The following is a 22,174-nucleotide window of genomic DNA, read 5'->3' as shown; positions in this document are numbered from 1 at the left end:
AATCGTCAGATTGCTGCAGCCACAGAGAGGGAAACTGTTGCATGTTGGGTTTAGAGCTGCAGCTGTATTACTTGCTGTTCCTTCTGACCGTCTTGTGCTCGACGCCCTGTGGGAATTGATAGACACTTGCAGTTTCTACACAGCTTTGAGAAATAACACTCTGAAAGAGGAACTACACCCTCTCGACATGCTCTTGGCAGAACAGATCACCAAGGCACCGTGAATCGTGAAATACAAGAACACTGCGTTTCTGTGGTGAAAGAATATGTAAAATAATACAGCCAGATGGCCGTCTGAATACCACATCGCCTTGCTCACGCTGAACACTGGGAACTTTCTAGTGTGGGCTTTTGTGCCAAGTGATGAAAGTGTGCATTCATTTTCATAGGAGAGCATCAGCTGCTGCAGGGAAGCAGATCCAATCCTCTATCGGTGTGGAGTGTGTGCTTATTCTTATTCTTAATAAATGCGTTTAAAGTGTTTTTGTTGACTGGGTCTCCAGCTGGAAGAATGGATGAAAAGGCTGCAGTGTATAGCAGACAACGATCCTGAGAACATTTTGTACCAGACTGAATTTTGCTTTGTTCTTCATCTGAGACAAGTACATCCTGAAAATACAGTATATGAGATAAAGACTGGGGTTAATCTGGGTTTCTAAGGTTTAGTGGGAACATTCAAGTGTATCCTTGCTGATAATCATTAACACCAGCTGCTTTCTTTCTGCCAGTGTGTTTACATTCAAAACTCATGTTGAATATAAAATAACTGAATTCCTCATATCTGGAAACGATGTTCAGATGGACTGCCTGTAAAATGCCTGATCATGAAAAATACCTTCATGTCCCACAGCTTTGTGTCTTGATTATTGTGTCCCCACAAAGGTGCCACTTGTCTCCTGCCTGAGGATAAATTAAAGAAGACGTCGCCTGTGGCCGCTGGCCGAACTTCAGCTGGCAGAGACCACAGAGCTGCCGCGGGGGGAGGTTTTGAGGTGAATCGATAGTTTTGCTGAAGAGTATGCCACCGTCTTCTAAAAACTGTCCGAGCTGTTGATGTAACATTTAGCAGGATTTCACTCTATTTATTGGCAGAAATTGAACACACTGCCCTTGGTGTAAAATCAAAGTAATGCAGAACGTTTTGCAGTGGCCACCGTGTTTGTGCAGAAAAAAATTGTGACCGCTTTCCAAGCAAACAGCTCTGCCCACATAAACCTGATGCATTCACCTATGAAGAAGAAGAAAGACACAGCTGAGAAAGCAGAAGAGTGGGGAGTTGTAGTTCATTGATGCACTTGGGAAAGGGAGGCATAAGCAGTAGAGTCCTGAGTCTCACAAATTCTTACACACTTTGCATGAACTTAACCCAAAACCAGGTTAGACTAATAATCTGTGACAATAATTGCCCCTAATGTTTACACCACCATCCCTTATTTGACTAGAAGAAGAAGAAGAATGATTTTTCCCTGTGTGGAATTACAGCCGGCTGAAGCCAATCATTTGGCAGTTGGAAGCAGTCGAGCTCACTGTTGGATCATCATCTAGTTGGCCGGGAGCCTCAGTGTGCACCGGTGTCACAGTGATATTCAGAGAATCTGGGACATCTTGTTGTTGATGAACTGCAGCCTGTTGTGCAGACCAGACCAACTACTTTGCCTAAATGTTCTTCTGTGACGTGTTTCCTCCCACCCCCCCTCCCTTTTCTTTTATTGTTTCCTCATTTGTGACTGAAGGGAGGTCAGTGGCAACATGGCTTCATAGAGAACATGTTACTTCATGACAGCCACTTCCATTTCTCGTCGGTTGCTTATTGTGTGGACTGTTGGTTTTCTCTCTTTCTCCATATATTGTCACTGAGTCTCAGCCTTACAATGTGAAGTGCCTTGAGATAATGTATGTTGTATTTTGGTGCCGTGCAAATGAAACTGATGTGTTTTGATAGTTTTGGGCTGTCCTCCATGAAAGATGGCCAACCAGAAATCGCTTTGGTCTAAACACTGAGCCTACGTCACACAAGTATATGATCTCACAGTGTGTGCTGGTCTGACCTGCAACTACGTTTGGTGTTCTATACAAACTTGGGTCCTAGCTTATGATTCAGTAAGGTGTCATCATTGTACAGTCTAAACTAAAAACTAAATTGGGTCAAAGTGTAGCAGTAGTTCATTGAGAACATGTTGCTAACAAAAAAAGCAACAACAAAAATAATAAGGAAAACAACACAATCATTAATTTACATACAGTATCTAAAGAAGAAGAAGGACAACTTATTTTATCCCCCCTGGTATTGACAGCAGTTATTTATCTCTACACTCCTATTACATGTTTAAGGTGTATGGTTGTGTACGTGGAAGTGTTATATGACCATTTTTTATGGCTATATTTATACTTCTGTGTGATTTGTCACATTGCTGTTACTATGTCACTGTGTAGCTGTGGGTGTTTTATATCTCTCTTTAAAAAAAACAACCAAATAAACCACATTGGGTTTGTATTTGATGAAATGTGTTACATAAACAAATTGACCTTGTTGTCTTTTTTGTTCTGTGAGTAAGATGAGACACATTGAAGACAAATTACATGTCACTATTTTCAAATATCTAAAATCAGTAAATCAATAGAATCCTATCAATAGTGTCCCAATTGCATGTTCTCCATAATAAGTGGATGCACACGCATGCTGCAGGCTTTGTACAGAAATGCTGCAGAATAATCCATCCCATCCTCTCTCTCTCTCTGTCTGTCTCTCTGTCTCTCTCTCTCTCTCTGCAGTGAATGCATACATACAACCGTCTCGTGAGCAACCTGTGGGGAAACTTTCAGGCAACTCGCAGACTGTGCGGTGCATTTGAGGACACGCGGCGCCCAATGAATGAGCCGCCACTCTGACGATGCTGCTGCCGCTCGACACGCCCCCAGCAGAGGATACAACCAGCAGGAACAGGCGCTCAGGAGACGCGCACCCTCACTATGCTGGAGTGTTTGAAGCCGCGATGGGAGTTAACACATGCAAGCGTGTAGAGTTCCTGTTAACAGCGTCGTTGCACTAATCAAAGACCTTTGGCTTTTGTTGTTTTTGTTTTTCTCTCTCTCTTTAAAGGGGTTTGTCTGCATTTTTTTTTTTGCTCAGAGGCGTTTCTCTCACAGGATGTTGATGATATTGGAAAGCCGGGTAACATCTTAAAGTCACTTCTCTCTGATGAGAACGACCTCCTCCTCTTTACCACCACCACCACCACACAAAGGGAACGCGGAGCAAGTACTTTTTTCCCCCACACACACGCGCTCTCATTTATTTTTATGTTATTTATTACTGTTATTTTGAAATCCGTCTGAACGCAGAGGCTGCTGTTTGAAAGACAAAATGGATCACTTTGCAGCAGAGTGCCTTGTTTCAATGTCCAGCCGCGCAGTTGTCCACGCTCCTAAAGGGAATAGAGAGATTAAACCAGAAACCCCGTCCTCCTCCAGGAACGGAGAGGAGATGAAGGAGCCTCTGGTGAAAGATAACTCCTCACTGTTTGTGGTGGCGCGGATTCTGGCGGATTTTAACCAGCAGACTCCCAACATTGTTGCCGAGCAGGCAAAAATAAAGGATGAGAACATGCCGAACCTCATGGATGATGATGACGATGATGATGGAAACTCTGCCACACCTACCACCATCTCCGATCCTGCGCTCAAACAAAGAGGCAAAAGATCGAGAGGTCGAACAGAGCAAGAATCACCTCAGAAAAAGCACAAATGCCACTATTCAGGTTGTGAAAAAGTTTATGGCAAATCATCCCACCTCAAAGCTCATCTAAGGACACACACAGGTCAGTGTCACCGGGTGCGAATCTGGTTGTTGCTTTGTAAACATTGCGCTTCCCCTATAAGAACAGGAGAGGTGATTAAAACTGAGAACACTGATTTGAACACAGTGTGGATTCTTTTTGCATTTACAGTAGACTGAGACTGACTGACAGACTGACTGACTGCTGACGCGTATGCGTAAAATATCCACGGATCCACCCTGAAAGGAGTGAGTGTGCAGTGCGCCAACATGTGGTTCATAGATTAATAACGACATTGTGTCATTAACTTGTGTGAACTTTTGCTAAATGCTGTTCTAATCGGGGCTGGGGGGGAAGGGGGGCGGTTATAGTGCCACTCCCACTCAAGTATCCCCGAAGCTTTGTCACGGTGTCGCGGCTTTAGTCTTGCGCGCCCACCAGCACCATCAGCAGCACCATCCACAGGACAGTGCGTAAAGTGTCACGCAAATGCTGGAAAAACAAGTTCACAATTTCATTGTACACAACTTAAGTTGTTTTTATGGAGACATATGGCAAGAACAACGTGGCATCCCAGAATAAACAGTGATAATAGGCATGCAAAAAGTTTTCAAGATCCATCCAGCAGACCGTCACACTGCAGAGAGCGAGAGGTTATCAAATGCGCTCCGTGTCCGCGGTGCGTTACACATGACCTTCCTGAAGGACCGCGCCTCCGTGCCTGCGCTCTTCATTCCGCAGGACAGGACACGGAGGTGCGCGAAAAAACATCTAGATCCACTCAAATTAAGGGGGTTGATAAGAGCCGTGGAGTCACTGCCTGCCCAGAGCCCTTTGTTATGATGTGCCACACCCCCACCAGACAGACTGCCAGCTGATCTGGCCAGCAACAGACTCAGCTAGCTGAGCCTCGACTCAGGAGCCGCTCCTCTTTCCTTCCTTCACTGTTCTGCTCTGTAGACTGCAGCCCCCTCCCCCCCAGAATCTCCAACCACACACACACACACAGACCAGTAGCAAACCCACTTCTCTGGATCACACAGTGAACGCCTTGTATGATCTTGACATGTATTTGAGTGAGAAGAAGAGGACACCTGACAATGACACCTTTTGTGACAATCGAGCTCCACTTCTGCACATTTCACCTTCTGTAGTCTCATATTTGAAACATCTGTGCATCTTAACGGACATAAATTCTTGCCACTTTACTTATTAGGCTTTTTCTTATAGCCCGCCGATTTATTACCCTTACGGATGCCATATGCCAGTGAAATGTAGCCTAAAGTATATAGCCTTGAACAGCATGCACGCATGATCACAGAGCTGTGATGTGGTGCTCTTTCTCATCACTAGTGGTGTGGTGTATTTACCTCAGCTGCACTTTGCTGGTGACAGCATTTGTCTTTAAGGATGAGGATGAAACATGTGGAGTCAAATTATTTTTGCCAATATAAACACCTGTGCTGTCCTCGCCTCTTTGCAGTATTAAGAGGTTTTTTTGTGTGATTGGTGTCTGATAATATGGATGCCTCCTTCTAATTTCATCTTTGTTTAGCTGCCAGCATCCAGCTCAGCGTGCTTCCCCTCAGCCCAAGCCATGTCTTTTAAGTGCAGTTTTATTGCTCCGTTGCTCTCTTTGCCTATTAAGTATTTCCTTTTGCCTGCCTTTCTCCATGCATATGCCCCAGTGTCTGGCCTCACGATTGGTTTGCGCCTCATAAATTCTCATCGTAATGACTATGTCTGCTTATTTGATTGGTTGGTCCCAAAATATGGGTCATCTGAGTTCATCCGGCAGTCTCAGCCAACCTTGCAGTGCTTTCACAGAGCCAGACTCTGGCGGTGCACTTCCCTTCAGCCCCTACTAGCAGAGTTAAGAGAGAATGGATCGTAGCCTAGTGAATCTCTGCCAGGCACCACTATTTAGCTGAGGGGAAACACTGAGACATCAACACTAACAAAAAAAAACATAGGAACAAGGTGTAGTCACCTCTTTTGCAATCCTTATGTTTGATCTGTAAGAGGATGTGAAAACTGAGCCACATTGTATTTCTCATGCAATGTCTACACCACACTGAAAAAAACAATCCCATTTCAAACTCAAATTGAGCTTAGCAGAGGCTAAAATCTAAGCACATACATTCTTAATCTCTACATCGTATATTGCAGTCTACAAATAACAAATGACCTCACCTATAAAGTTGTATTCAAGGTTATTCTTGTTATATGGATCTGAGAAGTTCCATAATGAGAGTGTAATGTCAGTGTTTACGGAACTCAGTGCTAAAAAAAGAAGAAAAACTCAGCAGGAAAAGGATTTCTCAGGAAATGGTGTATGTACAATGTTGTTTATAAAACAGAGGAAGGCATATTTTGGTCTACAGCAGAGTGTGGGTTATTTTAAGTAAATAGAAAACTTAAGGAATCACTTAAGGAAATAAAAGTTCTTGGTTTAGGGTCCTCACGCCACCACGATCAAGCAGACATGGGAGAACATGCTGACTTTACATCACACATTATACTGCATTGTGTTTGATGTAAAGGACTCCACAGCAGTTAAAGGGGTCTATAGTTACCAGACAGGCTTTGTCCTGATGTGGGAGGTGGAGTTTTCCTCCAGCACTCATCTACTTATCTTGCAGTATGGAAATTGCAGTTGTGTAACTCTGGTGTATACAAACTCAGGTTTCTTGTTCAGTGGTGCAAATAAGGACCCTTTTTCTGTCAGTGTCTCAGCACACATGGGTTTCTTTTACGAAATTATTTCTGAAGAGGATAAAAGATGAAGACCCAATATACCAAATAGGTGTCTTACAGTCATGCAGCACACAGAGTTTCTGTGACGCCTCGTTACCCTGCTTCAGTCATGACATGCATCTCTATAGGAGAGATAGCCCCTGACAAGCTCATTATAAGTCACGGCTTCTTCAGAAATAGCCGGGACCTTCTGTGCCCCCCACAGCTGGGCCACACAAAAGGCCGTCTTGTCAGTGTATAAGACCTATTCCAAAACTATTTGAATCACCGGGAGAAACAGGGTCGAAATTTCTCAAAGACAAAGAGCCTAATGACATATTTTACAGCCGGGTTGATGTTTTGTCTGGACATCCTTTTGTGTTACGCTGGGGGTACCTCTAATGCTGGAGAGCGTGCAGTTAAGCCCTTTACTGTCGGTCCTAAAAACTAAGTGGCACCACCTGGCAGCACAGTATAGTTCCAGTTATTCATGCATGCTTTCTATTTTCACTCAAATATCTGCGGTTAATGACACTTGAAAAAAAAAAAAAGCGGAATTATCCCAAATTCCACATGGAAAAAAAGAAGCAGAGGTCTCCAATTATATATCCTGCATCTCTGCCAGTGGTTTTATATTTGGCTGCACTGCAACACAGAGTGCACAGTGTTCTTGTGTGGCTGGTGGCAGTGATGAGGTAGCAGGGTGGAGATGGGGTTTTCCTGCTCATAATAGAGTCTGACCGTGGCACAGCAATGTGCAAGAATGTACTGGGTCATGAGAGGGTGGTCTCTCTACCTGCCACATGGCAGGACTGACTAGACCCGCTCTAAAATGACAGTTGCCATTGGTGACGCTATGTTTTCTTTAACCCATGCCAGCAGTGCAATAGGGCCACCATTTTACTCCAGACTGAAATATCTTGTCTTATCACAACTATCATGCATTACCATACGGTTCTGTAATTTGTAAGACAATCGGAAATACTAATGATGTTGTTTGTCAGCTATCAATTCAGATGCCACCAGCAGTGTGACACTGTGTAGTTATTAAGGTCCTGAGTGCAACATCTAGGAGGGTTTATTGAATATACTACCTTATATAAATGCATAGAACAAGCTTTGTATGTGTATTGTATGTATCACAGAGGTGGCCATCTTGCACTGATATACTAAAGCAGCTCATATGGACATGCATTTTGCATTTTGAAGCGGAAGCTTGTGCAAACAAGTAAAAATGGCCCCGCCCACATAAATCCAATGCATAAACCAACAAAGAAGAAGGAGGAAATGGCAGGAAGTATAGAGAGTTCTGTGTTTATGTCCTTTCTGGTGTTTGATGGCCACCGTAGTTCCCTACAGAACTAGCATGTTAGCTTTGTCACTCTGTGCGCTTACATGCAGGTTAAAAGTCAGAGTTTAGCTGGACTAAGACAATAATTTGTTTTTCTTAATTCGCGACTAAACTCGAGGAGCTGGTCTTAGTCCGACTAACATACCTGGACAATGTATTTATAGTTATAGATTGTGAAGTTCAAGCCAATAAATAAATGTTCTCTTCCCCATGTGTACTCGGACTCAGCAGGTTGTCTAGTTGTGTGTTTTAGTCGGTTAGACTGTGTAAACGTCCTAACTGAACATCATGGTAGCTGGTGGCATTGTAGTTCAAAGCACCACTGTGCCGACATGCAGCTCCCGCATGGCTGACTTGCCGTTATAAATTTACAGCTGAATAAACTTAAGTGTTTTTTTGTTCTCTAGCTGTTGTCTGCTGGTTAGTCCACATTCCACATTTACCACCACAGAAGTATTAGTTAGATCTTCTTAATCCTTGGGATGTAAATAAAACCAATGTGGAACTACCATCCTGACTGCACTAATCCTGTTGCACAGTGTTGGTTCTCCACGAAAGGCATCACAAAGGCTTGTTGTGGTGCATTCGCTGTCCAGTTGCTTTTCTCCATGTGGACATGTGAAGATGAACGTAGGACACTTCCTCACTAATGTTGGAATGTAAACCTGATTTTGCTGCAATTAAGCATGCATGGTGGACACCCATAATACTGAAAGGCCCCAGTCAGGCAGTTCTCTTGCTCCGCTGCTTTCAGTGGCCCACGGGGCTCATGTATTCTTCAGTTGGCTCTGGAGTACTACTATAAAAGCCACTCTGTCTGTTCCCTCACCAGCCCCTCCCACCCTTCTCCAGGATGCAAAGAAAAATAGATGCTGAAGCCGAGGCCCGGCCACAGCATGTGATGTGGTGTTGATTACCAGCAGCAGGAAGAAAGGGACACTGACATGAGGAACTCCGTACATTTTTTTGTACCTCTATTGTATAAAAACTGCAAACCGCATATCACATGCAAGGGGGGTGGGGGTGGGGGGTCTGCAGTAAAAGGTAGAAGAATAAAGTGTTCCGTCTGTAGGGTACAGAGTACAGATGAGTGCTGCTGGTTGGGGGTGGGGTGAGATACCAGGATATTCACTGTCAATACCCTCCACTGATGTAGGTCATTTATTCAGCTGCATGCATCTGCAGCTGATCTGATTAACGTTTGAAGGGCTGTGACCTCTGCAGCAGTGAACACTTACGTGAGCTTGGCACTTACAGTGCACCATGTTGAGGGTTAAGCTAATCCACATGACTCAGTTTTCATTTGAAATTCAGCTGTGGACACGTTGTCCACATTACCCCGGAGTTAGAGCCCTGAAAACTGAGATGTGGGAAAACACTGTTTTTGTTTTAAATCTCTGGGGCAGCATGTTAGCCTGGGCGGGCAGAAATGGACACCTTTGAAAACAATGACGTGCTTACCTGCTTTCACTTCCTGACTGGTTCTTCACAGCCACGGTTGGACAATCAGCTGTGAATGAAAAGCTTTCTTTGAGTTTTGGTTTCAGTCTGACTCTCAATGGAAATACTTGTACTTACTTTTCACCGTTGTTGTTTCTCATTTACAGCACACTCTGATACTAAGCAAACAACTGCAGAGGAGAAAGAGAGAGAGAGACAGACAGACAGACAGACAGCTTCCTGTTTACACTGACACATGAATGCCTCCTGTACTTGAATGCTCATGTGATATGCATTTCTAGCTTTGTAGTATGGATGTAGCCTCACACTCTGAGTGTGTCCACAGCCTTCTGTTCAGCGCGCAGCTTAAACAAGAGAGGAATGGCTAGTTGTAGAGCTTATGTCAGAGGGAGTGCTTTGTCTCTTGCAGGGCAGTTAATGTTCCCCACGGCACGCAAGGTGTGTCCCCTTTCTCTGCGTGATAAATCAGTCTGTGGCACACCACAACACTAGGGTGAGGTCCTCAGCACAAAAGTATTTTGTTCAGTCTTGGCGGAGAGAGGGGGTATAATAATTTTCCCTGCGAGACGTGAAAATATGTCTTTCTCAACTTCACCATCAGCGTATCAGGTGTAACACAGGGACGCTGGGCTGTATCTCTTCATATGTTGTGTGTGATGAGGACTCCCAGGCTCAGGCTCAGGCTGGGCTATGGCTCTTTGTTTAGCACTAGGAAGTCAGGGTCTGTCTCATACGAGATATAATGTCAGACTCGGTTGACTGAGCTGGCATTGTACTCTGAGAGTGGGTGATGGGGCAGCTCTGCTTCCACCTGCTTATAAGGACCAACTGCAAACACCCGGTAATACAGTAGCTGCAGCTGTTTGCATGTCCTTAGTTAACCAAGCTTTGAAAAATAAGGAGACTGCCAGCAGCATATCAGGGCTGCAGGTTATTTTAGCATTCACTCAAGGCTGAAAGAGAGTGCCCACTCTAACTAATTGAAGCAAATGTGATGAGCTGGTCAATGTAGGCAAGTTATCTCGACCTTCCTCTCAAAGAGTTAACAGGATGAAGTAATGTGCAGCTGCGTGTGCAGGAATCAGACAGTCGCTCCCGCTGCATGGCTCCGGGTGCATGTCAATAAGTCCTGTGCAGCGCAGACTGAGGGGAGTGAGTTACGGTTAATATGCACAGCCTGTCTGATTGAAATGCATTACAGGAGTGCCTCTCCTGCTGGGACCGAGGCTGCCGCTATTGTTCACAACCCGACAACTATAGGCCCACAAGGGGAGCCAGGCTATTCAAACAGCCAGCATAAAGACAAAAGATGATGGCATGATCAAATACTCACTGCTTTCTGAGCTTTCTCCTGACGAGTTTGAGCGGGTCCTCATCACGCATGCACCTGACCCACACCGCAGCTTCTTTTTTTATAAAGTGTGTTTGCAACAAACGCTGACGGAGCTTCTGGGACAACATGTTCTCAGTGATGGAGTTTCTTGTTCATTTGAATCCTCTTCACTTAGTGAATTTTTCATAGACGACCAGCCATGTAAACAGTTCTGATCCCGTTTTCCCAAATTTGGGACTTGTGAAGTGCAAATATGTATGTACATGCATATGTGTACTCTGAAGAAGGAGCTGCAAAAGCCTTAATTTACGTGTATTGTTCTGCACACACACACACACACACACACACATGTTTATGTTTATACCTTCTTGGCACGTGATGGTGTGTATGGAGGGAAAGGCTGGGCACGGTTGGGTTACTGTGTCTGCTCCTGTGGTTTATGCTGATGAGGGCCTCGGCAGTCATTTTAGTATTACTCAAAATCACATGAGTGGTTGTCTCCTGGCAGAGTAACTGGCTCCTGGTTGGTTACAGGTCATAGCGTGTTGTAAACATGCAACCAAATTACAGGATTCTGCTTAGGCCTGCCACTGGAATCAGTGGTGTCCCTCTCATTTCATGTTGCCAAGCTGGCTGTGCCACTAAGCCGACACTGAAGTGAGGTAGCCCCACGTCTAATGAGCTGTGATCCACAGTCTGACTCCAGTCTTACTTTCCCTTTGTTGAAGTGTTTGCACAGGTCTTCGTGTACACCTTTTTTTGTTCAGCGTTCTGTAAAAGATATTTCCTGCTCTAATTCACACTGCGCAGCCAGAACAAAGTTAACTTCGAGGTGATCTCTGATACATATCCACAGGAGAAATATTTTCCCCCATTCTCACGCTGAAGGGCTATTTAGCTTAGGTCTCCTATGACTGGCTCACATGCAGGTTTTAGCCGTCCACCGTGTGCGTCTGGCCCATGCCCGAGGACACATCAGGAATGTTATCTGCTCTCGTTTGAAATGCTGGTGGCTGTTGACGGAGCAGGTGACCGAGTTGAGTTCCTGTGCTGCAGCTCATGTCAAAAAGAAATTTGATCTCAACTCAACAGACAGCATCCCTTACACCAGGTTCCATTTCACGTAACCATCTCCACAGAAACCGAGGAGCCAAATATCATAGATATGAATGAGAGGAGGATATTGGGAGAGTAGCATGGATGAGCTGTTTATTTACTGACCCAGTGGCCTTTCAGAGAACAGTTATATAACAAGAGTACTTGTGACATAATCACATCGCCTTGGAGGGGGGGGGGGACACCAGTGCTTAGCAGAGGTACAGTTTGTATGCATGATGTAACTCCCTTTATGGGTAAGTGGGTCATGTTTTTTTCGTTAGGGAAAAGCTTCCCTCATTATGCCTCGCACCCCCTCCTCCCTGACCTCTGCAACTGACACATTCTGAGCAAAGACAAACCACACCCTGGAAGTGGCACTGTGCCAAAGATGGCTGCCTACTCTCCATGGGGCCCGCAGTCATGGCGGCCATGGTGATGACACTCAGACTAGACATGAAGAACAGCAGGGTAAGGGAAACAATCTCCTACACCAACATCAGGATAATGGCCCATAGTTATCATAACTAACACAAAAGTCTTTGTTCCCAAAATCTCCCACTCCCCATATTTTGAAACATGTACAACATTTCATTGTTGTATTAGATGTTTCCGTCTTCATGCAAATGAGTGTCCCAAGGTAAACATTAGAACACCTGGAAGATGGTGAGTTTTTTTCTTTTTTCGAAGAAATCACAAGGGTCTAAATAATTTGACGCGTGTGTCCGTGTTGCTGTTGGATACCTGATGCTTCCACTATGACTGCATTACTGTATCAGAGCAGTTAGGTTGGATATTTCAGCCTCGCTCTCTGGTGTCCACTTAAATATTAATGTTGTTGGATCCGTTACACTGGATGAGCCTTTAGCAGCCTGCGGATTTAAGCTCATCTTTTTTTTTTGCCAATAGCTAATTTTGCAGTCTTTTGGGAGTCTGTCAGAGTCCCACTGTTGGAGCTATGCTTCATAGTGTACGTCAGGATGTATAGGGACAGATTAACATGAAGGCTAGGCTTCAGTGTAGGACACGTGGATGTGTTTCTCTTTGTTGTAACGCGGTGTAGACGCGGTGTAGACTTTTCCAAATCGAAAGGAGACAAGGCAGCGTGCAATGCAAATGTTGTTATGTCACTTAGCATGTTTACATTCACTGAGCCCAGCGTGAGACCTCAGGAACTGAGGTGGGCAGGGCTGAGTGTGTCTGGGGCTGAGGTGAGGCGTCAGAGGCAAAAACACAGACTGGGCTGTCTAGACCTGTTCTGTCTGTCTGCACGCTTTGTTAGCATTGCAGTATTTGGGGAGGAAACGGAGATCAGGAGTGAACTGAGCTCTTGTCTTGAGACTTATGGCATCAGGTAGCATATGAGGGTTTGATGCTGAGCAGCACGGTTTCCACTGTGGCCCTCAGGGAAACCATAGAACAAAGGGCCAGTTCTTATGTGCTTATTTGTCACGCAAACAGTAACACAACACTTCTATCTATCTATCTATCTATCTATCTATCTATCTATCTGTGGCTGAAGTAGTAACTCAGTGACGTGGAAGACATAATGTGCCAGTGAACACAGAACACGACATTTGGGTTTCCATGCATGCTGTTTCCAGATCAGAATGGAGGAAACCACAAGATATATAGTGCCATCTGGCTTTAAGTATATTTGTGTCAAAGCCCACTTTTATTGCCTGATGGTGGGGGAAGGGTGTAATTTCCCATGTGCAGAGTCACAGATAGTTGCATGTTGGGAAATGGGCTAGGCAACCATTGTGAGGGTGATTAGCATCTGGAGCTTGGATAATTAAACCGTGTCTGCTCCTTTAGCACCGTGCCAATTTTAGGTGATTTACACAAAGTCCTATGAATCACTGTTCACTGCACTTTTTTTGAGAATATGTCGTAGTTTGTTTTTTGATATCCTTCACCTCACTGACCTGCGAGTCCCAGCAGTTACCTGGGGATTATTGTTTTCTTCATGACGCAGATTTGGCTATGTACAGAAAACAGCACAATCTCGTTCAGCAGGACTCGTCCCCTCTGAAAAATGTCTGTTCTCTGTGCAGCGTTCGTGACTTGTTAAGCTGTACACACCATCTAATGAGTCACTAACTGTGGCGGACGTTCTGTGTTCAGAGTGGAGAACTAAAAAAATAAGGATGTGCTTTTTGTTGTTGTACTGATAAAGTAATAAAGAGTTGTAAACAGCATTTAAGTCTGAAGAATGTCATTTATATTGCCACTCTCTATTCTCCCAAGAACACTTTGATTGTCTGTCTGGTTTGACTGTCTCTCAGACGTCTTAATATAGTTTTAAAGTTGTATTAGTTTTAAATTGCCATGTTATTTGAAGTGTATTACAGTGGCCATCATGTCAAGTGGACTGTGCTTGTGGGGCCTGAGAAATGTCCAGAGATATTTTTGTGGTGTGTATGATGTCTAAACAACAACAAGTTTAACATATTTCTTGAATACAAAACACAAACACAACAAAAATGAACAAATCTAAAAACGGATTTGTCTATTTTTGAAAACCCACAAGGACACAGAATGCGCAGCAGCAATGATAAGCAAGTTGTTTGATAAACCTCTGATCAAAGACATTAGAAAATTGCTGAATCTAAAGCCATGCTGTGTACTAATCTTCCTTTTTCCTTCCTGTTTTTCAGGAGAACGGCCTTTCCCATGTACCTGGCCAGACTGCAGTAAGAAATTTGCTCGCTCGGACGAGCTGGCCCGTCATTACCGCACCCACACGGGGGAGAAGAAGTTCGGCTGTCCGCTTTGCGACAAACGCTTCATGCGCAGCGACCACCTGATGAAGCACGCCAGGCGCCACTCCGATTTCCAACCTGGCATGCTGAAACGGCCTCATGGCGGCAGCAGTGGCACCACACGTCCCAGCTCCCTCAGCGACTACAGCCGCTCAGATGCCTCCAGCCCCACCCTCAGCCCCACCCTCAGCCCAGCCAACTCGCCTTAAACTGAAAACCAGTCGCACTTTCGGCCTCTGACCTGTGAGGCCTGCGTTTTCATCCTAACACTTGTGTTGCACAGTTGTCAGCAAACCCCCTTTGCTATTCCTGCGCTTGCTGTGGTGTACCATACTGTACATAACTGCTTATTGTAGTGCAATTACTCGTGTGATTCTAAAAGAAGGTAATGCCTTTCCCAGATGGCAATATTTACAGTCTGTACCATATGTCTGTATTTTTAGCGTCAAATGATGGCTAGTTGTCCAATGTACATCCGCAGTCAGCTCAACAAGGTGCGGGAGAAAAAAGAAAACCGACGTCCTGACAGGTCTTATCATGTTTTTGTTGTTGTTTGTTTTTTTTTCCTTTGTTTTTTGAACAGGTGAGAAGAAGGGGTACACACACATACACCTCAGGATCGAAGACAGTTGCTATTCTGTAGTACCACAGTACTTCACAGTACTCACATTGACTGCACAATATACTCATCACTTTACTCTGAAATTCAACAGTGGTTGGATTTTACGCCCTGCTCAGGGATGGCCTTGTTAGCTTGAAAGAATGAACACAGTAAAGAGAAACACACAGTACATCTACAGCAGCCTTACACTCAACACAATTTGCACTCTATTTTTTTGTTTTGTTTTCACATTCAAGGAAATGAACACAACGTTTATGTTCTGGTCTCCCTCGTGTTCTTGGGGATTCATATGAAATGTAAATGCTGTGTCATCAAACCCCCACCTTAGTTAAAGAAACCACATCTGTTACTCCTCGTCAGTGTTCATGGTCAGGTGCCATTGCACTGGGTTTAATATAAGTTTTATTTCAACAGCGTTGTGCAGTATATACTGTGCAAATCTGCACTGTAGTAGAATCAAGAACCGTTTCTTTTTTTTATTATTATTATTGATATACTTCAGTATATCAATAAAAGCTTTAGTTAAGTTTCAAAGCAGCTGTCAATTCACCTTTTCCTGTATAAAAGTGCTTTGTCATCAGCCAGTATTTTACACAAAATGGACACAGAGGGACTGAAACAATATTTGTCCCTCCCTTAAGCACACAGGAAAAAGAACCAAAGACAAGAGTGAAAGAAAGCTTTCTACTCAGTCTTGTAAGCCGCCCTTCATCGAGGCCTGGGGCTTGTGGTTGGCAGTATCACAGGTAGAACCAGATAGCCAGCTCACACCCCTCCTCCTGGCTTTGACTTTTGTGGCCTCTCTGGAGGAAACAGCTGCATCCCACAAGAAGCCATTCACAGCCTGCAAGGAGGAGAGCTAACGCGGGCATTTTCAGGGGGTCGTCCCTCAGCCACCTGGCTCTACCTGTCCCCTATCAGAGAGGAGAGGTGCTCCAAGTCTGCGGAGGCCGGGCATAGGGTTGCCTCACCTCAGAGGTCAAATGTAGGCCAGGGTCAGGCAGAGTCAGGCTGGGCTGCAAAGTGGTGGAGCACAGACCGAACAAAGCAGATATCTGCAATAGACAGACAAGAGAGGGCAAGTCCTGATAAATGAGGAGAGGTTTATCGTGAGCTGAAAAGCATAGGGGAGGAGACACCCAGTTGCAGACCTCCCCATATCCTCCTCCCCCTCCTTCTCCCTCCCTCCAACTGTAGGAACTGTGAGAATTGCTGTGTTTATGAAAAACAGTACTACCTAGATTTCCACCTCCATCCTAAGCACAGGTAGTAAACCCTCTAAGTCCTTCCTAAGAGTCAGATATCACCATGTTAAAAATTCATACCAATGAACCCGAGTTCCCCAACAGCTGCTTTCAAACTTCTCTCTCGCAACAAGGGGGCTTTTAAACTGTTGTAAAAACATCTGTACCAAAATGAACATATCAGCAAAAAGTGCAGCGCTCGTCAGCCTCACGCTGTCCTGCCTATGAAGCTCACGCGTCCCCGTGAGAAAGCTGACTTGTGTTTTCTACACAGACATGCCTCAATAAGTCAGGCACAGCAAACCTTCCATGGAAACAGGCACCGCTATCAAAACTGCTGCAGCCCCGCCAGTCTGTGTTATGCCTACACGTTCTCCTACCGCCTCAACTTTATGGCTGGAAACGGCTCCCTGCATGCGTAGTGCCATCCCGTCAGACCCCTCATCACGCGAGCGTCGTTTCACCGACACGTCGTCCAACTCTCACCCAGCAAATCCACTATATGCATGCTAACAACTCTGCCCTGAAAGCCCGGAGTGATTTCTGAGGCGGTGTGGCAGGTGTACATTTATGAATGGCAGGGCTTGTCCCTTGGTCTTCAAGGCGGCCGTCTCGCTTTTAACGCTTGTGGAGAATCAGCTCTGCCACATCCCAGAGAAAGAAAAACACCCCTTATGTAGATTGATTTTCCTCAAAACACCACGTTGTTACAAAAATAAAACCCCTTTTTAGAGATGTTAAGTAAAGTTGACAGTTTGAATGCCACAGATCAGCAGCTCTTTTACTTTCACCATTAAAAGAAAACAAACAAAAAAAAACTTGGATAATTGCTGTTGAGCAGCTTTTTGTGGTAACTATCCATATTTTGTTTTTATATACATATATAGCTATATATAAAGTACATTTCTGACTTGTAGTGTAACTATCTTGCAAAACAAAAACCGAATGGCTCACCCTCAGCAGGTTTCATGACTAACTTTTTAAATCCATTATCTGCACATTTACCTCAGGGTCGACATCCGTGGAGCAGAAATGGGACCGTTTATAGATTCTGTTGTAACATGAGTTGCTGCACACAAAATGTCCGCCAGTCTCCCGTGGTGTTCCTGCGTGCTTAGTGCTCACTGCTGGTCAGTGTCGGACCACACTGGAAACACAGGAACGCCTCTGTATGGGCCCATCTCCTGCCTATTCTGTCTGCGTCGCATCCAACAGCCCTGCTACATACAGTATGCCTTAGTAAGCACTGGGCACTCTGGACGCTGTTTTCAGTGAGACGAAACGCCCCTTTAAAAACTCTGACCGTCAGCGTCGTGGACTTACATGACAGTAGGCAACAGGAAGCCCGTACCGTCTGACCGTAGACTGAGTGTGACAGTGTAGACGTCCGAGTCTATCCATCCATTCAGACTGCACCGACGACATTCAGGAGTGTCTCATAACTTTCATCCTCACTGTACCAAATCTACTTGAATAACTCAACACAATAGGCCATTGAACACAATTTTGTATTTGTCCATATTTTTTTTTTTTACTGTACTTGCTTTTGTTATCAAATAATTAACCTCTTTGGGGAAATATATATAGTTTGTTCTTGTGTTAAATATTTCTCTCTTGATTTACCATTGTCTTCAGGTCATTTCAGCATTTTATTTTTCGTTTTTATCACAGCATTAAGGTGGACTGTTCTTTATCCCGTGCTGTTAAAAGGCACCGGTTTTGCTTAAATACAGTAACAACATTTTCACCCCTTTAACCAGAAAACACTTTAACGCTCTTTTGATGTCAGGATGCTGGTTCTTCTCGTAAACCTGCCATCCACAGTGTCAGAAACTTAAAGGAGTGTGTGGCGATCATGATAAGAAAAGGGAACTTCCTGACCTCTATGTACATTTGAGTTCATTTTTTATTTTCCTTTTAGATTATTTTTCAAGGGTTTCCACAAGGATAGAGACCACAACATTGTGAGTTAGCAATGTAGTCATGATGATTTTAGGTATTTCTGTTTTTGCTTCAGATAAAATGTTGTTGTTGTTTTTTTGAACCATACCTCTCGAAAATATTCGACTTGTGTTGTACCTTCATATCTTTTTTTTAAGCATCCATCGTGTAGCTTACATTGGCTTAATGACTAGCACAAATAACTATTTGTCCCTACTTGAATGAAGAAGGAAAGACTTTTTCTGTAAACAAACAAACAAAAGTAACAACAACAGGAAAACAAAAACACTGGGTTGCATTTTTATAAACTCACCCCATGTTGTCAGGGTCCTGCACATCTTTTTAGATTCTGGGGGGGAAAAAAAAGAAAAACCATATATTTTTATTTTATGTTCCAAAACTATTTAAACCATATTTCCCTACTGAGCTCCACATTTCTGTTTCAGTTCAAATAGTTACTCTGTTGGGAATGATGTCGAATCTGAATGGGTTTGATCCTATTTCAGCATTTTTCAAACAACTTACTGATTGTACTGTTTCAACATCTGTCGAGAGAGAGAAAAGGACGAAGGAAAAGTGGAAAAACAACATGATACACGTGTACCAGTCCATCTTTTCTCCTTAAATTGTAAAAAAAAAAGAAAATAAAAACAAGAATAATACAGTAGAGAGAAGTGATTGTTGCCTAGTATGTAAAGAACTAACATTTATATTATTTAAGAGGTTGATATTAATGACATGAATATATCAGTGATGAGACTCATCTCAGCTCAAATCTTTGTGACTGATCACAATGTAAAAGCATGATTGCTGCAATTGTGTGCCAAAACCATAATGGTAGCTTCATAAAGATGATACAGATGTTTAGGATAACAAAAAAAACAAATCTAGCTATTATCAGACATTTAATAAACGTGTACAGTTTTATACAGTGTGACATGTATTTTTTTTCTTATGTTGTGTACAGAATTTATTGAAGCCACTCTGCATATTTCATGTGCAGCGGCTCTAAGTTAAATAGCTCTTTCTGACTGTGTTGATTTGTTTTTATTTGGTTGTTGTTATTTAATTTTCCTTCTGTTTCTTTGCTGTACACTACTCAAGTGATGTAAAAAAAAAAAAAAAGAAAAAAAAAGCTTATTACTGGTATTTTTCTTTTTTTCTTTTTGGACTTTAACGACTTTAATGATAACGAACGCCCAACCATTCCAAAGGATTGAACAATTGCATTTGTTATACATGTGCTGCTTACATCAAACTGATGCTTCTTTGTAGGTAATGAATAGAAGTTTGTCTCGACTGTGAGGTTTTACACGTCTGTGAGTTGTGCACAAGGTACGTCTCTCGTTGTCGACATTTCCCAGGTTTATTCTCTCCTTTCTTCTCCGCGGGCTCTTTGTGCAGGCTAAGCCAAGTCAAACCAACACCACACATGCAATATTTTTTAAAGATTTACGGACGTACAGAGCATGTCCTCCCTCATGACAAAGGCCCGAAGGTGGGAATAATGTTTAAAAGCAGCCATTTAAGCACTGGATGGTTGAGCCCTGAGCTCCTGAGTACTCCCAGCTCACCAGCGGCTCCACAGTCACGAGTTGTTACCAAAGGCTTTGAAGGGAAAATGAATGTTGCGGTAATGTTGAGCCAAATCCGGTTTGAAAGCCTGGCTTCAACTTTACACGCTGTAAGTGTTGATCGGTGGATGTTGTGCTTGGTATGGACCTTTTTTCTACAAGAAAAAAAAAACAAAAACATTTTATTAATACAGGAGCAGAAGGAAACGAGTAAAAGACGAGAAACTAAAGAGACTGAGTGATATTCGTCAGTGCCCTTAAACTGACCGTGTGCTCTCGCTCAACTGCCACAAGTGACACTGTGCTGAGTTGGCTCTTGAAAAGAATCCCAACAAAAGTCTTTTACTCAAGTGATTTTACCCCTGAAAGGATGTTTTTTTCTCTTCTGTTTCACATTATGTAGCACACAGTGCTGTCAGTGACCTCTCTCTGATTACAAAGGGCCTTTTGGTTCTGTTTCCTGTGCTGTTTGTCTTCAGTGTACCTCCCTACAGTGTACCGTTGCTCTCTCGACACCTCCGTGTGTTTCTCCTCTGCCCATCACCATCAGTTGCCTGTTGTAGTGACTCCATGGTGCTGCTCTCCCTCTCAGCACCAGTAAAATCTAATCTGTAAATATCTCTTGACTCAGCTATGGCCAGTACATTCTTCTATGACCTCACTCTAACCTTCAGGTGTCATTTTGTTTTTCTCTCACAGCAAACCAAAATCACTGCATTCAAGTATTACAGTTGTACAGTTGCTTGGATTCCACACAACTTTTCATGTGCTGGTCTATAGCTGCTTTGCTGTTCTTTTTTATGGCATTACTTTTTTTACATGTTAGAAAATATATTGTGACCATGTCCTATGCAAATATGAAAAATAACAGATGGTTGAATAATGTATGTTGTCATAACTTGTATGCATGAAATAGTGAAGTTTACATTTGGAAATAAATTCATAAAATAAGCAGCAAACATGTTTGCGTCCTTCATACTCGCTTACATACTTTTCCGTTGATGTGGGAAATGAAAAAGGCCAGTAAGCAAATTGTTTAAGATCACTAAGGACTTTCTTTTAAAAGTTAAATGAGAGTTTAGAAACCAACCATCCATCTTCTACCAGGGGGGGCTGTGCCAATCTCAGCTAACATAGGCACGGTTTAAGTAGCGTTTCCACTAGCATATTTTTAGTACCTGCTCCGGTGAGGTTCCAAAAGCATGCTGAGTATAGGTACTATGCGATGATTGGTCAGACTGTCGTCACAGGAAGAGACGTCCCACACACAAATCAAGCTAAACAGTGCCAAACTGCTGCTAAGTTAAAACTACTTAACAATCCTAAAAACGTGGGTTAATCTCCAACAATTACCAGGAGTCTGGTGTCGCGTAAAAAACAAAGTCACCGCAGTTTCACGCAGCCGTGCAGCGATAACTCCGCCTATATTGAGTAGGTAGTGGAGATGCAACCTAACCGTGTCGTGTCGAGGCGAGGCGAGGCGAGTAGAGCCGGTGGAATTAGAGAGTCCAATTCACCTAATCTGGAGAACCCGGAGAAAACCCCACACACACAGGGGGGAACATGCAAACTCCACGCAGAAAGGCCCTTGTTTTCTTGCTGCAATGCTGCAGGATGACTTTATCACTCAAAACATCAAAACACCTTTATAATGTGTTTATAATATCAATTCCATGGCTGCAGATGCAGTAAATGCTGCCCACTGCTCTTGTGCTTGGTTGGTGTGTGAAAAAGGTCGGTCTTACAAAGATAGAGTATACTGAACAGAGCACAGGTGTTTGATTGCATGTGATTTATTTTCTTATCTAACTTTGGTGTCCAAACTTTCTTGACATTGCACTGAGGATACATTTCAGACCTTGAAGCTATGAAAAAGAGCCATCCTCCTCAGACAGACGAACTTTTCTCACAGGCGTCAATATTATTCTTGTATGAGGAAGTACACCTTGTTCTCCACATGCAAATATTTACAGTAACTGCTGGGGTATCAACAATGGGTGGGGCATTGCAATGCTGGGTACTCCTTCCTTCCTCGTTGTATTTCAGGCCAAATGGACTGATAAACAGTGTGACGTTTCCTGTAGGAACCCAGTGCATATTCAGAAGAACGAAGACTTGAGCTCAACCCTGTGGAAAGCGCACTTGTAATCCAGAGTAAACATTTCCCGTTCATTCTGCATTCACTGCAGCTGTGACAGATCTGAGCTTGATCCTCTCCTAAGCCGAACGTGATCCACAGCACCAGAAAAGATCACAGGCGTGGTCTTTCCTGCTGCT

General features: G+C 43.6%; 1 protein-coding gene and 1 long non-coding RNA gene across 2 annotated transcripts; one reads left to right on the top strand and one right to left on the bottom strand.

The window, feature by feature from the left end:
* Positions 1-3,275: 3,275 nt before the first annotated feature.
* klf13 (Kruppel-like factor 13) lies at positions 3,276-20,856 on the top strand. Its single transcript, XM_044036011.1, has 2 exons — positions 3,276-3,817; positions 14,412-20,856. Exons 1-2 carry the CDS (start codon positions 3,364-3,366, stop codon positions 14,723-14,725), a joined length of 768 nt encoding a protein of 255 aa, XP_043891946.1. The 5' UTR covers positions 3,276-3,363; the 3' UTR covers positions 14,726-20,856.
* LOC122775821 lies at positions 3,796-9,467 on the bottom strand. Its single transcript, XR_006361144.1, has 3 exons — positions 9,441-9,467; positions 9,324-9,372; positions 3,796-3,871 (listed from the first exon to the last, which is right to left on the bottom strand). It is a non-coding gene; the product is annotated as an uncharacterized LOC122775821 (long non-coding RNA).
* Positions 20,857-22,174: the final 1,318 nt, after the last annotated feature.

This window comes from Solea senegalensis, linkage group LG10 (genome assembly GCF_019176455.1).
Source record: "Solea senegalensis isolate Sse05_10M linkage group LG10, IFAPA_SoseM_1, whole genome shotgun sequence".
In the NCBI taxonomy this organism is placed as follows: domain Eukaryota; kingdom Metazoa; phylum Chordata; class Actinopteri; order Pleuronectiformes; family Soleidae; genus Solea; species Solea senegalensis.
Note: the sequence above shows the minus strand (reverse complement) of the source record. Positions and strands in the feature narration are given on the sequence as shown.